At 41.1% G+C, this 12674-nt stretch overlaps 1 protein-coding gene across 1 annotated transcript in view; it reads right to left on the bottom strand.

Moving 5' to 3' along the window:
- SYTL5 (synaptotagmin like 5) overlaps positions 1-12674 on the bottom strand; it is a 640980-nt gene that overhangs the window by 19707 nt on the left and 608599 nt on the right. The window contains exons 14-16 of the mRNA XM_069204241.1: positions 6081-6242; positions 2248-2356; positions 1167-1305 (exon numbers count right to left, since the gene is read on the bottom strand). Coding sequence (XP_069060342.1) covers positions 1167-1305; positions 2248-2356; positions 6081-6242 — 410 coding nt within the window. The remainder of the gene's footprint in view (positions 1-1166; positions 1306-2247; positions 2357-6080; positions 6243-12674) is intronic.

The raw sequence follows: 12674 nt of genomic DNA on the forward strand, positions 1-12674 counted from the left end.
TAATGCAGTATGTTGATTGTGATACCCAGAACAGTCCCTAGTGATTACCACTATAAAACAGCATTTATTAGAAACATGATCATGTAACCATATAGTTAGCCCCTAGAGGGCATAACAACATGAAAACAGAATTTCAGAAAATAATGCAGTGCAAGCATATATTTAGCCCCTAGAAGGCGTAGTGGATGGCAGGTCTACTGCAACAATATTACAAATAACGCCCTTAAAACATTAACCACTCTCAGTGGTAAAACAAAAGTTCTAGCCATGAGAGCTTAAAAAGACATTGAATGGTGGGAGGGGTTATTATTTTGGGGTCCCCACTGACATAGTGTGGGGACCCAAAGATGATGTAGACCACCAGCAGCTGAGTTACAGGCAAATATGTTTTGCAAAAGAATGCTTGCAAAGCATTATGGGGCGAGTTTCCCAAGTGCAGTGAATATTGTAGTATCGTCTCTCCCGCATTTGTGTTTTTGTGAAAGCTATGAAGCGTGAAGGAGAGAGCCAAAAGAAATTACTCTGACTGCGTAACAGTGTGAACAATGTGACCAGCGCTTCAATACTGTCGATGGAGTACGCTGTGCTGTTCTGTGCTGTGAGCGCCATAGCAATGGAGTACGAAGGGGAGAGACAAAAAAATACATAATTCACCCAGGATGAGGCATATTGGCAATCGTGCAATAATCCATATAACAGGGTTAGTCTGCCAGGGGGTAAGAAAACCGCTTCTATGCAGGACAAACATAAAGCTTTTACCAATGACATCAAGGGATTTTTGACAGGCAAGCCCACAAACAAGTGAAAGTGATGGGTGTGAGATGGGGATGGTTAAAAGCCCACAGAATACTTACAATAGGTTGAAAAGCAGTTGCGCGCTCGACCTAAAAAGAACTATTTTTAGCTGGACATGCACAAAATCTACAGGGTTTGAGCAGGCACTCAAAGTAAAGGGAGTCATGAGTGGCCGCATTCTATATGCCGTGGTGGGCAGAAGCAAAATGTGAATGATAATTTAGCAGACCAATGAATAACGTCTGCTGACCAACAGCCCCTCCAAGTATGTAAATTATGTATGGAGATTTTTTTAAAACATGTTTTGCAAGACAGCTTAAGATGGATCAAAGGCCAGATGGAAAAAGCAAAGAAGGTGTAGGAATTCTTACCCTTTCACAAATGTGTCTGAAGTTCCCCCTGACTTTACAGCTGTCAAATTTTTGGCCTCTTTTATATGCACTTCAAGCACTCCACCACTTGACAACGGAGAACTAGCTTTCTTCAGCGATTTCTTAAAGCTCTTTTTCCCTTCAAAGAATGAGAGAAGCAGTTCAAGGTTAATGATCAGCATGCAGTCAGCATGTGTGTTTAATCAACCATTGTTTATATCTCTGACAGCAACTTATTATATATAAGTCTTGTATTCAATTCATATAATGGTTATATCACCACTGATCATTTACATAGTCCTCACCACAAAAAGAAAATGCCTCCTGGTTCTTATACAATAGACTTTACTATACTCTAATCATGGGAAATAATTCTGTAGACCTCATAATGAGGAATGCCTTTATATACTTCCAATTTTTAAACCTTTGACCACCAGTTCACATTCAGATCAAAGTACCAAGAGATATATTTATGACTCCCTTGAGCCTCTGTTTCGTCACTTTTTATGATGCAATGGCGACACATTCTTTGCAAACATGTCTATGAGGCCACACAAAGCCACTTTGCATGGCTTTGAATGGCCTCGTAGATATGGAGGCAAGTTTTATATATATTCCAGTTTCTTCTTCTGGTAAGCTGCATTTGTGAGAATGTGGCTGGGGTATCCCACCCAAAGCAAGAATCTCTAACTTTAGTGTTTGCACAGAACAGTATAACCTATTGGGGTCCACATTACACATAGTGCCACTGGTGTGCAGCAGGTGTTTGTGTCCACTTTTGCAACCCAGGGCACTTTGCTGACACAGAAGGGACTGCAGATGCCTCTCTATCCATGCTGTAAAGACGCAGAACAATATGTTTCGGTGTGTTCACAAGGGGGTGTTCCCTAATTTGCTTGGCTGAGGTTGCCCCATACAAATGTGGGAATGCCTTAGCACCAGCTCTGTATTACAGGTGCAGAGAAATAGAAACTATGTGCCACAGAGGAGGCAGAGCAAAGTCACTGCAGAGGGAAGGAAGAGGGGAATGATGTCCCATTGACTCCCCAAACCACATTATACCAATTGGAATGCACTTTACCTTGTAACTGGTCAAGTGGAAGTGTAAGGTTCTGCTCCGGGGGCCGGTAGTGTAAACTGATGGTCAGTTCTCCTTTATACTGAGGAATGACGTCAGCTGGAACATCCACCTGATAAAACAGAGAGAAAAAAAGAGCTGACATGGTAGAGGAGCTCGATATTCCATATGTTTATATAGCACATAGACCAAAAACCGTTTAGATTCTTGAGAATTGAGACGCTTAAGGTCTCTTTCACTTGTATGGGGCTGTGTGTTAGGTAATGGGAAGTGTGCATCTCAGTATGAACATCTATATAGATAACACGTTTCACAATGAAGGGCACGGAAAGCAGCATGCAGGATGTATGCAGGTCAGTGCAGAGCCACGAATCTTTATCTTAGATCATGCAACCTATAAAACTTTTTCTCATAGTAAAGCTGTGATAAAATATTAAAACAATTGATTGTCCGCTTTCCAGTGGCTGAGAAATACTTTAGACTTTGGGAAACCATTAAGACAATGTAAATATGCACTTGGTGGCGCGTGTCTGGCATTAAAAGAATGCTCTCAGGTAAAATGCATGGATTATCATGTAATCTTGTGAACTGTTAGTGGAGGCTGTTGGTGATACTTGTATCCCTACGAAATGTCTAATTCCCCCAAAACATATATCAAATGAGAGAAACTTAACCTCATATGGTATAAAAAAAAATGAACAGTGGACGATTCTTGGAATCCCACATGCGAGGACTCTCAAGGTACAACTCCTACCAGACCAGACAGAAAACGTTATGACAACAGACTGCAAGGACTGTGAACCACTTAGAACAAATCCCCTACGCTGATTTTTTTATTTAACATCACCTTGACTACCACCCAGCGATGTCACAAAACATCTCCCACAACAGTAATGGTGTTTGCATCTCTTATTCTGCCTCTGACACAAACTCTGGCACAGATCTATCAACTTTTTACTCAACGCAACACAGCAAGACAACTTGCTGTGCTGCACTGTGCTGCATGAAATCAAAAGGGCATGAATGTGGCATTTTTAACATTATATGGTGCATTGCTGTCCTCTCCTTACACTGGTGCAAGGCTCCCTTGTGCCTTGATGAAAGGGTACCTGCGCAGTAGGCATGCTTTTTTGTGCAGGAAGGAACTCCTTCACTGGCACTGCAACATTGAACCAGTGGGGCCAGTGGGTGTGATCATGTTTGTAAGGAGCAGGCGCCCAAGAAAAAGCAGTCTTGCTTGCCTATCTATAATAAGTAGTGCTGTTAGAAATGGGATCTCTAATTGGCAATCAGTTTACACCCTGTCTAAGTAGGGACCCTCACTCTAGACAGGGTAAGGGAAGTAACACATTGAAAACACTACAAATGGACACCACACCAGTTTAGAAAAATAGCTAATGTTTACTTAAGTAAAACAAGATCAAAATGACAAAAATCCAACATACACAAGCAAAGATCTGAACGTTAAAAAATGTAAATCCCAATAAAGTGCTTAGAAACACACTAGTTCCAACTGGTGCTATCACAGTGTCGTGACATAGTCATTCCCAACAGCCCAACACCACTCGCAAGGGAGTGCGGCAACGGTCACAAAGTCACACAGACCCCATATACAGTACCTTAGAAACAAGAGAGAGTCAAAGACGTGGCATGGAGTTGGGGAGGTGAGGTGTCGCTGGAGCAGGTGCCAAATTGGTTCCATACTGCTGTGCAGGAAGTGAGGCGTGGGCTCCTTACTGCTATGCAGAGGAAGTGAGGAGTTGGTTTCCTGTGGAGGAGGAGAAGGTGAGGCAGCATTGGCGGTGACATGTTGGGTCCTTACGATCCAGCAGGGTCGATGAGTCCAGTGGGTCAAGATGCAATGAGGTGACCTCTCGTGGTCGTGGTCACACCGCTGGGCCACAGGAGCCACAGTGTAGTCAGGCGTCACTGACATCAGTGGCCTGGCACTCAGGACTCACTATGTTGCAGGACTTCAGAGCATCAGGCCTCTGGTGTCGGCCACAGTCGTCACACTTCAGCGGGGACCACAGCTTCAGGTGCAGGCAGCAGCAGGGAGACAGGCAGCGGTGCCAGTTTAGGAGTTGTCCATAGTCAATGTCCCGGTCCCTTCTTGTTTTATGCCAGATTTCACTCCCAAGGACCCAGGAACGGGAATGGGCACCTATTGGCAAGTCAGGGCTCTTAGCAAGAGAACCCAGGGACTGCATGTGAAGTCTTTGATGTCCCTGAGACTTCTTAACAGGAGGCAAACTCAGTCCAAGCCCTTGGAGAATCTTCACAAGCAGGATACACAGCAAAGTCCAGTCTTTGTCTTCTCCAAAGCAGAAGCAGCAACTGCAGGCCAACCCAGCAAAGCACACACAGCAAAGCTCCTCACAGCTCTTCTCCTTGGCAGAGTCTCCTCTTGACCCAGAAGTGTTCTAAAAGTCTGGGGTTTTTGAGTCCAGTACTTATACTAATATCTGCCTTTGAAGGAGGCAAACTTCAAAGGAAAGCCTTTGTAGTGCACAAGACCCCACCTTTCCTGCCCTGGACCCAGACACACTCTAGGGGGTTGGAGACTGCATTGTGTAAGAACAGGCACAGCCGTATTCAGGTGTGTCAGCTCCTCCCACCACTCTAGCCCAGGAAGACCCATTAGGATATGAAGGGCTCACCTCAGCTCCCTTCGTGTGACTATCTAGAGTGAATTCACAATCAATCCAACTGTCATCCTGACCCAGGTGTGTATTCTGCAGCCAGGCAGAGGCACAGAATGGTTAAGCAAGAAAATGCCCACTTTCTAAAAGTGGCAATTTCAATCATGGTTTAAAAACCACCTTACCTAAAAGTTGTATTTTTAAATTGTGACTTCAGAGACCCCAAATTCCACATGTCTATCTGCTCCCAGTGGGAAATTATACTTAAGAGATATTTCAAGGCAATTCCCATGTAAACCTATGGAAGAGATAGACCCTGCAATAGTGAAAACTGAATTTGGAAGTATTTCACTATTAGGACATGTAAGACACACTAGTACATGTCCTACCTTTTAAATACACTGCACCATGCCCATGGAGCTACGTGGGGACTACCTTAGGGGTGCCTTGCATATACTAAAAGGGAAGGTTTGGGCCTGGCAAGTGGGTGCACTTGCCAGGTCGACATGGCATTTTAAAACTGCACACTAAGACACTGCAATGGCAGGTCTGAGACCTGTTTACAGGGCTACTCATGGAGGTGGAACAATTAGTGTTGCAGGCACAATAGTAGCATTTGATTTGCAGGCCCTGGGCACGCATGGTGCACTATACTAGGGACTTACAAGTAAATCAAATATGCCAATCATGGATAACCAATCATAATCACAATTTACACAGGAGCACTTGCACTTTAGCACTGATCAGCAGTGGTAAAGTCCCCAAAGTACCAAAACCAGCAAAAACGAAATCCAGCACACAGTCACAAATACAGGAGGCAGAGGCAAAAAGGCGAGGGGAAACCACGCCAAGAATGCCAGCTCTAACAAGTATGGTCTAGAAATGAATAAAATCAGCTATCAGACTACAGTGCATGGATCAGTTACACATGCCACAATTTACAGTAGACTTTGGCATGCGACAACCCAGTTTACCCCAGTCAAAAAAGCCTGCAGCTCAGTGCAGAACAAAGCCCAACACTCATTTATGACATGTCATTCCTCTTTGGATCACTTCTGGTGCTGCAGCAACAATATGCAGTTTTACAAACCACAACCCTACCACCTTACACCATAGTTACCTACAGACACAACTGATCACCCCCACGTTCTAGAAGCATATTTTATTCATTAACAAGCGATTACAAAAACTTACTTTGGGTTGAAGCTTGAACCATTCATCCGCTCTGTTTTCAAAGTTCCAGGAGTCAAGGGCAATTTCCACCTCCCCTAAGAAGCTGTTGCGGCCAAACCGGTCATAATGCCAGACAGTCAGCTGCAAAGTCCTGGTCTCCAACTGAGTGTGGCTGATGACATACTGTGAAAGAAGAGAGGATACGAATAGGATTTTTATGTTGGGAAGACAATTAAATTTTAGTTAAAAACAAGAGGTAGAGTAAAGTGAACAGTTCTTTAATCGCAGGAATTGTTTCAGTTGTACACCTCATTACAAACTATAAGCCAACAAATTATATAATTACAGAAGATCTATGGAATGCCAGAGGTTTCTTGTCTAGCTCTTGGAATGCACTTTTATTTTAAAACATGCATTAATTACTCGTGGAGATACCATGGTGTAAATGAATTGACTGCAGCAGATATATCAGTAGAATTTCAGCATGAACTGTGAGCCAAAGAAAAGGTTTAGTGTAGTTCGCCAATGGCAATTACGAAATATATCAGAAATTTAAATATTTAATCACATATGGAAGCAGAGCATATGCAGGTTTATGTGGGTTTGTGGGAGTTTCATTTCTGACCAACAGTGTCTCTGAGGTCTGGTTTACCATGTGCCCCGGTCCCCATAACTTTTAAACACTGACCCAGCACATTGTGTAAGTTGCATAAAAATATGTCTGGGGTGGAGGTGAGTTTTTCTTATGAGCACGTAGTGGATGTTCCTGGATGCCACGGTTGCCAGATATCAAGGCTACCTAGTTTTGATTCCACCTCATCCCGCTTTCCTTCTCCAACCTATAATTACTGCCTCTTTATATCACTCGTGTAGGTTTTTTTAATCCAGGCTTTATCTATCTTTGTTCTTTCAAATCGATTACTTTTTCTTTCGCCTCTTTCCATCTGTATCTCTCTTTTTGTGCTGATCAAAGTTTGATGATGAAAATAATTCCTGGTCCCCAAATGGCATCCACATGCACAAATTAAGCAGCAAGATGTCTTAATGTGTATGACTTCTTGTGCATTTACTCTTATTCAATTTTTTATCTTTTTGTTAATCATAGTGGACATGTATTCTACAATATTACAGGCACGCTTGATTGAAATTAAATGCTATCCCTGTACATTTGTGCTAAATAGTGTCTACAAGTTGCAAATAGAGGGGCTTGTTTAAAGGCCCCCTGCACAGCCGGTGTGCCACTTTTTGTGATGCTCGGTGGTGCACTGTGTTGGCCCATATTTACAAGGCCACACAAAAGCCACTTTGCATGCTTTTCTTCGCCTTGTAGATGTGGTGTAAGGCAAAGCAGTGCAAGTCACTGCGTTGCCCCACACAGCTTCAGGGATGCGTTCCATGGGCATTGCGATGGGTGTACCCACACAACATCCATGTGTTTTGACGCATTTCTAGATTTACCAGAATCTGTTCTGGGAATGCGCCAAAATCTTACATCTCCCCAGGTATCTTTATTTCTCATAGTTTTTCCTCTTTCTATTTGTGCTGGGTTCTACAACACACATAGAAAGGGGAAAAAGCCTCCATAGATTATTTTTGTGCAGGAAGGTTCCTGCATGCAACGCAGGCATTTTTGCACCATGGTGCAGGGGTGCCTGCATCGGCGCTAGGCAGTCCCCAGTATATCAGCGCAGAGGGAGAGGACAGAAATGTGCCCTATCTTGTAGATATGGTACATTTCTGCCCATTTCCTGTGGCGCAGGGCAATGCAGCAAGGTCACTTACTGTGCTGCCCTGCACCACAGGGCTTGTAAATAGGCTCCAGATTCTTTAAAGGAGCCTCCAGTGAAGAGAATGTAATAGTTCTCCTTACCCAGTTTTGCATTACTAATACAATCACCAGCTAACATTCTAGAATGTTGCTTTGTTTGCTGATGTCTGTTTAGGGTTTTGAGACACATCATGACATCCTTCCTCAGATTGTCCCTTTCTAGTTGCAGGATGTTAGTCTAACGAATCTGAAGATACAATTGAATGATTATACAAGCAATCAAATATCTGTCAGTTCAGTCAGAGGGTTCAAATTTACTATATTCCAATGTCAGAAAATAGCCTGCCCCCAACTTATCCAATAAAATGAAATGGCAAGGCTTGGAATAGTATGTGTTAAGATAAGTGGAAATGTTTAAACAGTTGTAGTGCAAAGGATCTCCCAGCGAAATCTGCTACCAGAGACCATAAGATTCACATACTGATCAAGAAAATGTGATCGGAAGGCTCAGAAAGGTTCCATATTTGATGCCATATCTCCACCATGAAAAAGGTAGGACTATGAACAATTACCATGAGCCTGGATTGATGAATTAGTTCTAATGAATTTTAGTTAAATTTTGGTTTAGGATTCTTTTTAATTCGTATCGTATAGGCAGATGAATTGTTTGGGAGATCCTTCACATGGCTGGATAGCTATGCATTTGCCAGTGATGTAGTCTGACTTTTAGTAGCGCCCCTCGTGTCATAAAGGTTATCAGAATGTGACAATTTACGTCTTATGTTAATCAAAGTGCTAAAAGTTAAATGTAGAGGCTGGACTGACACTCAATTTAAATGTGCATTAGCTTATATTTCAGAGTTTGACGTAGGTGGCATTGTAATTAAATCATGTTAGAGGGATAAAATTGATGTCAAAGTGTAATTTAGACATTAGACTAACTATGCATATAGAAACTTTGGATTTCTAATGATTAATAAGTTAAAAATATGTGCAGAAGTCAGAGAAATACCCATCTCTGTTCAACCTAATGAAATACAGTAACCAAGCTTTTCCTTTGAAATTAAATGTATTACTCATATTAATGAAATATTATTAAAGCTTAATTTATAAGTTTACATATTATATATGTTTTACTAAAGTGTATTAATTAAATGGATTATTATAATTTCTTGTGTTGCCATGAGTGAGGCCTGTAGAATTTTGTCATTTGTGACCATGCTAAAAATGCTGATTCACTTTCTAGCGTAAACTTTCTTTTAGGTTATGTTTGCATGAGAAGCTCAGCCATTTGGTAATAGGCTCTATTCTTTAAGTATAGAGAGAAAGTCGTGTAGTGTCCTTGATGGAAGAACATCATGGAATATAGATAAATATCATATACAATTGTTTCAACATTGTGGCACTTGCATGCAAGATGTTCCCATGACAGACCTGGGTAAAATTGGACTGTTTCAATTTGGAGTTGAATGATCAATTTCTATTGGATGATGCACATTCAAAGTGACATGATCTGATACCTTTGACCAATCAGAATGCTTTGGGAACTCTAAATTATTGATGGACATTTCGATTTTGGGCAGTTTCTAGCAGCTTGCAGAGAGGTCCAGAGGCTTGCAGAGGTCTTGTTGATTTCGATGCTCACTGATGAAGATTTCCTGAATGCTGTACGCCTTGGACGTGTAGTTCCCTCTCTGCCATTGCCCTTTGAAGTGCTTTTTTTTAGATTATTTGTATGTTCCCATCAGAAGACTCCTGACCGAGCTTCTGATATGCTGATGTTTTCCCTTTTTACTTATCTTTTGCCTATCTTAGTTAGTGACCTGCAGGTCAAGATTATCTTTTTCCAAATTATTTTGTACTCTTTGTGCTTTTTGGTTTTTTTGCCTACATGTTTCTCCCCACATCACATGTGTATTTCCCTTATTTGGTTAGTTGTAGGGTTGACCTGTGCTTAGTTAAGGCTGTGCACTGCTAATTCGATTTGACTGATGATTGTTAACTCTGAGCAACGTATCAGCTTTGTAAGTCAGATATTCTTGTTGATGATATGATTCTTCTTCTTGAATGCTTAGTTTTATTATGTTAGTTTACCTAAATCTATTTTGATGCCTAGGGCTCCCCTTGGTGATTATACATCTTTATAATTTGGTTTTGCGCATTGTCTATATGATTTTGAGCTTGTGTTTGTAATACATTGTTTACTTTATTTTTTTATTGAATTTTTTCTTCCTTGACCACATTGATCATAGTTTTTAAATTGTTTGAGTTTATGTTAAAATATTGTTGAAGGTTCTACCACACTACTTACTGGGTCCAAAGATTTATCCACCTCGAAGAGCATTTTTTGCTGTGAAGGATGAAAACGCTTCTTTACATGCAATCTGAAACCAGTATGAAGGCGAGTCCACCAACAAAGCTCCTGTATTGACATTATTGGCCTGCCACCCTTGCATGTTAGAACAAAGAATATATACTCACAGCTCTAATAAGGATTGGTCCCATGAGCCACATGGGTAAAGGGGCTGCTTGTCAGCTATTGCTCTAATGACTTACTGGTAATCTTCGTTATTCCAAATCAAAGTCTTCTGTTCCACATTCCTTACAAAATGAGAGAGTATCCCTCCTATGAAAGGCCAACCTTTTTCCAGGCCCAAGTCCTTTTTTGTGTTTACAATAAAAAATTCAACCCTCCATCCTATGCCAGAATCCACTAGTTTGGATAACAGTTCAAGGGCAAGAGGGCCGGGATGTGGAACTGTGATTTGGAAGACTTAGATCAGGAGTAATGAAGGCTACCAGTAAGTAATCTGAGCTTTACTGCCTAATCCTGCCTTCCTTATCACATCCCTTGCCAAATGTTTAATTTTGACATGGAACTCGTCTTGCAAAGCCATGCAAGGTCATGAAAATCAGGCCTTGTGTGGCTTTGTAAATATTACTGAAGCCTTTCTGTTGTCCTTGCATCATGCAAGACACCGCAACGACAACACAAAGGCTTCAGTAACATTTACAAAGCCACACAAGGCCTGAATTTTCATGACCTTGCATGGCTTTGTAAATAAATGTAACGCAAGGCATCTGCTTGTGCTGCATTACATTACATTTCAACTTGGGACGTCTTCCATTAGTGAAGCCTGGGTGTTCCCACGCACCCACCCATAGACTTTGCCTCATTCCCAGATTTACAAAGACTTGTTAACCTGCAAATGTGTCAAAAGGCTAAGCCTTCCTTAGCGAGGTGTAACAAGGAGAAATATGTCTATTTCTCCTTGTTATTTCTTCTTTCCAGATGTGTTGCATTCTGCAGCACATAGAGAAAGAGGAAAATGTCTCCAAGGAGGGGTTTTGTGCAGAAAGGTGACTGTTCCTGCACAAAAATAAGCTTGAGCTTGACTTTCCAACAATCATGCTGGTATAAATGTTTAAATATATACAACAAGCAGGACGCATTACAGGGGCTTAATCTCCCAGTGCCTACCAAAACTGAATGCGTGCTTGTGTAACATAACTGGTGCTCAAGTACATTTGGGTAGAGTTAATCTATATAAAACTGGAAAAAAAGATGGCAGTGGAAAGAGAGAGGAATGCCGATTGGTAGGAGTATTAAGAGAGAGGAACACAATATTTTGCAAAATAATCAAAAAAATTTAGGACTCTAAAAACCAAGAGAGAAAGTGTGTTTTTTTGTCAGTGTATGAATGCAAAGCTCTGTGGTGAAATCCGACAGATACCTCACCATACCCGATTGAAAACACCTGTACCAAACTTTCCAACAGAAAATGCATTTATTAGGGGGGGTTAACACCCCAAACACCCCCACTTAATCAATACAGCTGCATATCTTTATAAATATGGTGCATTTCTGTTCTGTCCCTTTCACACAAAGCAGCTCAGCACCTTGGCTTGATGTCCTGCTGCTTTGTGTGAAAGTTGTGTTAATATGCTCCGATATGACTATGTTCAGTGGTTAATCAAACCAGTACTGAGGATATGTCTTCTTCCCTTTAAGGAAAACAGAATCTATATTTTTCATAAATATATTTAGGAAACTTCAGATATCAGCTCTACAGATTTCAGATAGATTGACCCCTTTAAATTGTACCCAGAAGGCCACCATCCCTCTTGTGGCACCTGTACACCTAAGGGCAAGTCTTGGTTACCTACCTCGTATGCCGTAATATAGGAAAACTTCACCCATCTACTTATTGCTCCCACTAAAGTTTTTTAACCTTTTCCCCAGACCCAAAAGTTAACAAAGATTGGAATATTCGAAATGTTTTTGTCCTTTGAAGGTAGGTTAGTGAAGCCCTACACATCTAAAGTATGAAAGGCTTCATTTGAAGGGTTTTAAAAAACATGGTAGGATATCATCCTGTTCTAAATGAAACGTGAATCTTTGGAATACTCTCAGGACCTTGTCTTAATACAATTATTGTAGGCAATATCTTGAAGTGAGGGTCATCTCTTACCAATGCACCTATTTCCCCTAAATGAATCTCTGATGTAACTGCTAGTAAAAAGTAACTTTGGCAGTCACAAAAAGAAAACTGCACTCTTTCAAACGGTTCAAAAGGAACAGTTTGAAGGCTCTTTTACACTAAAGCTAGACCACATATTGTGTAGGGGCATGTATCAGCAAACTTAAAAGTAAAACTGCACAATAAATTATGTTCCAACTTTTCTAATCCTAATAATTATTTTGAATGGTCTCTAACTGTATTCTTAGCTGCCTATGTGTTTTTTCATGTAGAAATTCATAGCTCTTTAAATACACCATGTCGAGGAAAATCTAAAATTAAAAAAATGCTGGTTGTAACCAGTATTCCCTGTAAGATGTGTGTGCA

This window comes from Pleurodeles waltl, chromosome 8, assembly GCF_031143425.1.
Source record: "Pleurodeles waltl isolate 20211129_DDA chromosome 8, aPleWal1.hap1.20221129, whole genome shotgun sequence".
NCBI lineage: Eukaryota > Metazoa > Chordata > Amphibia > Caudata > Salamandridae > Pleurodeles > Pleurodeles waltl.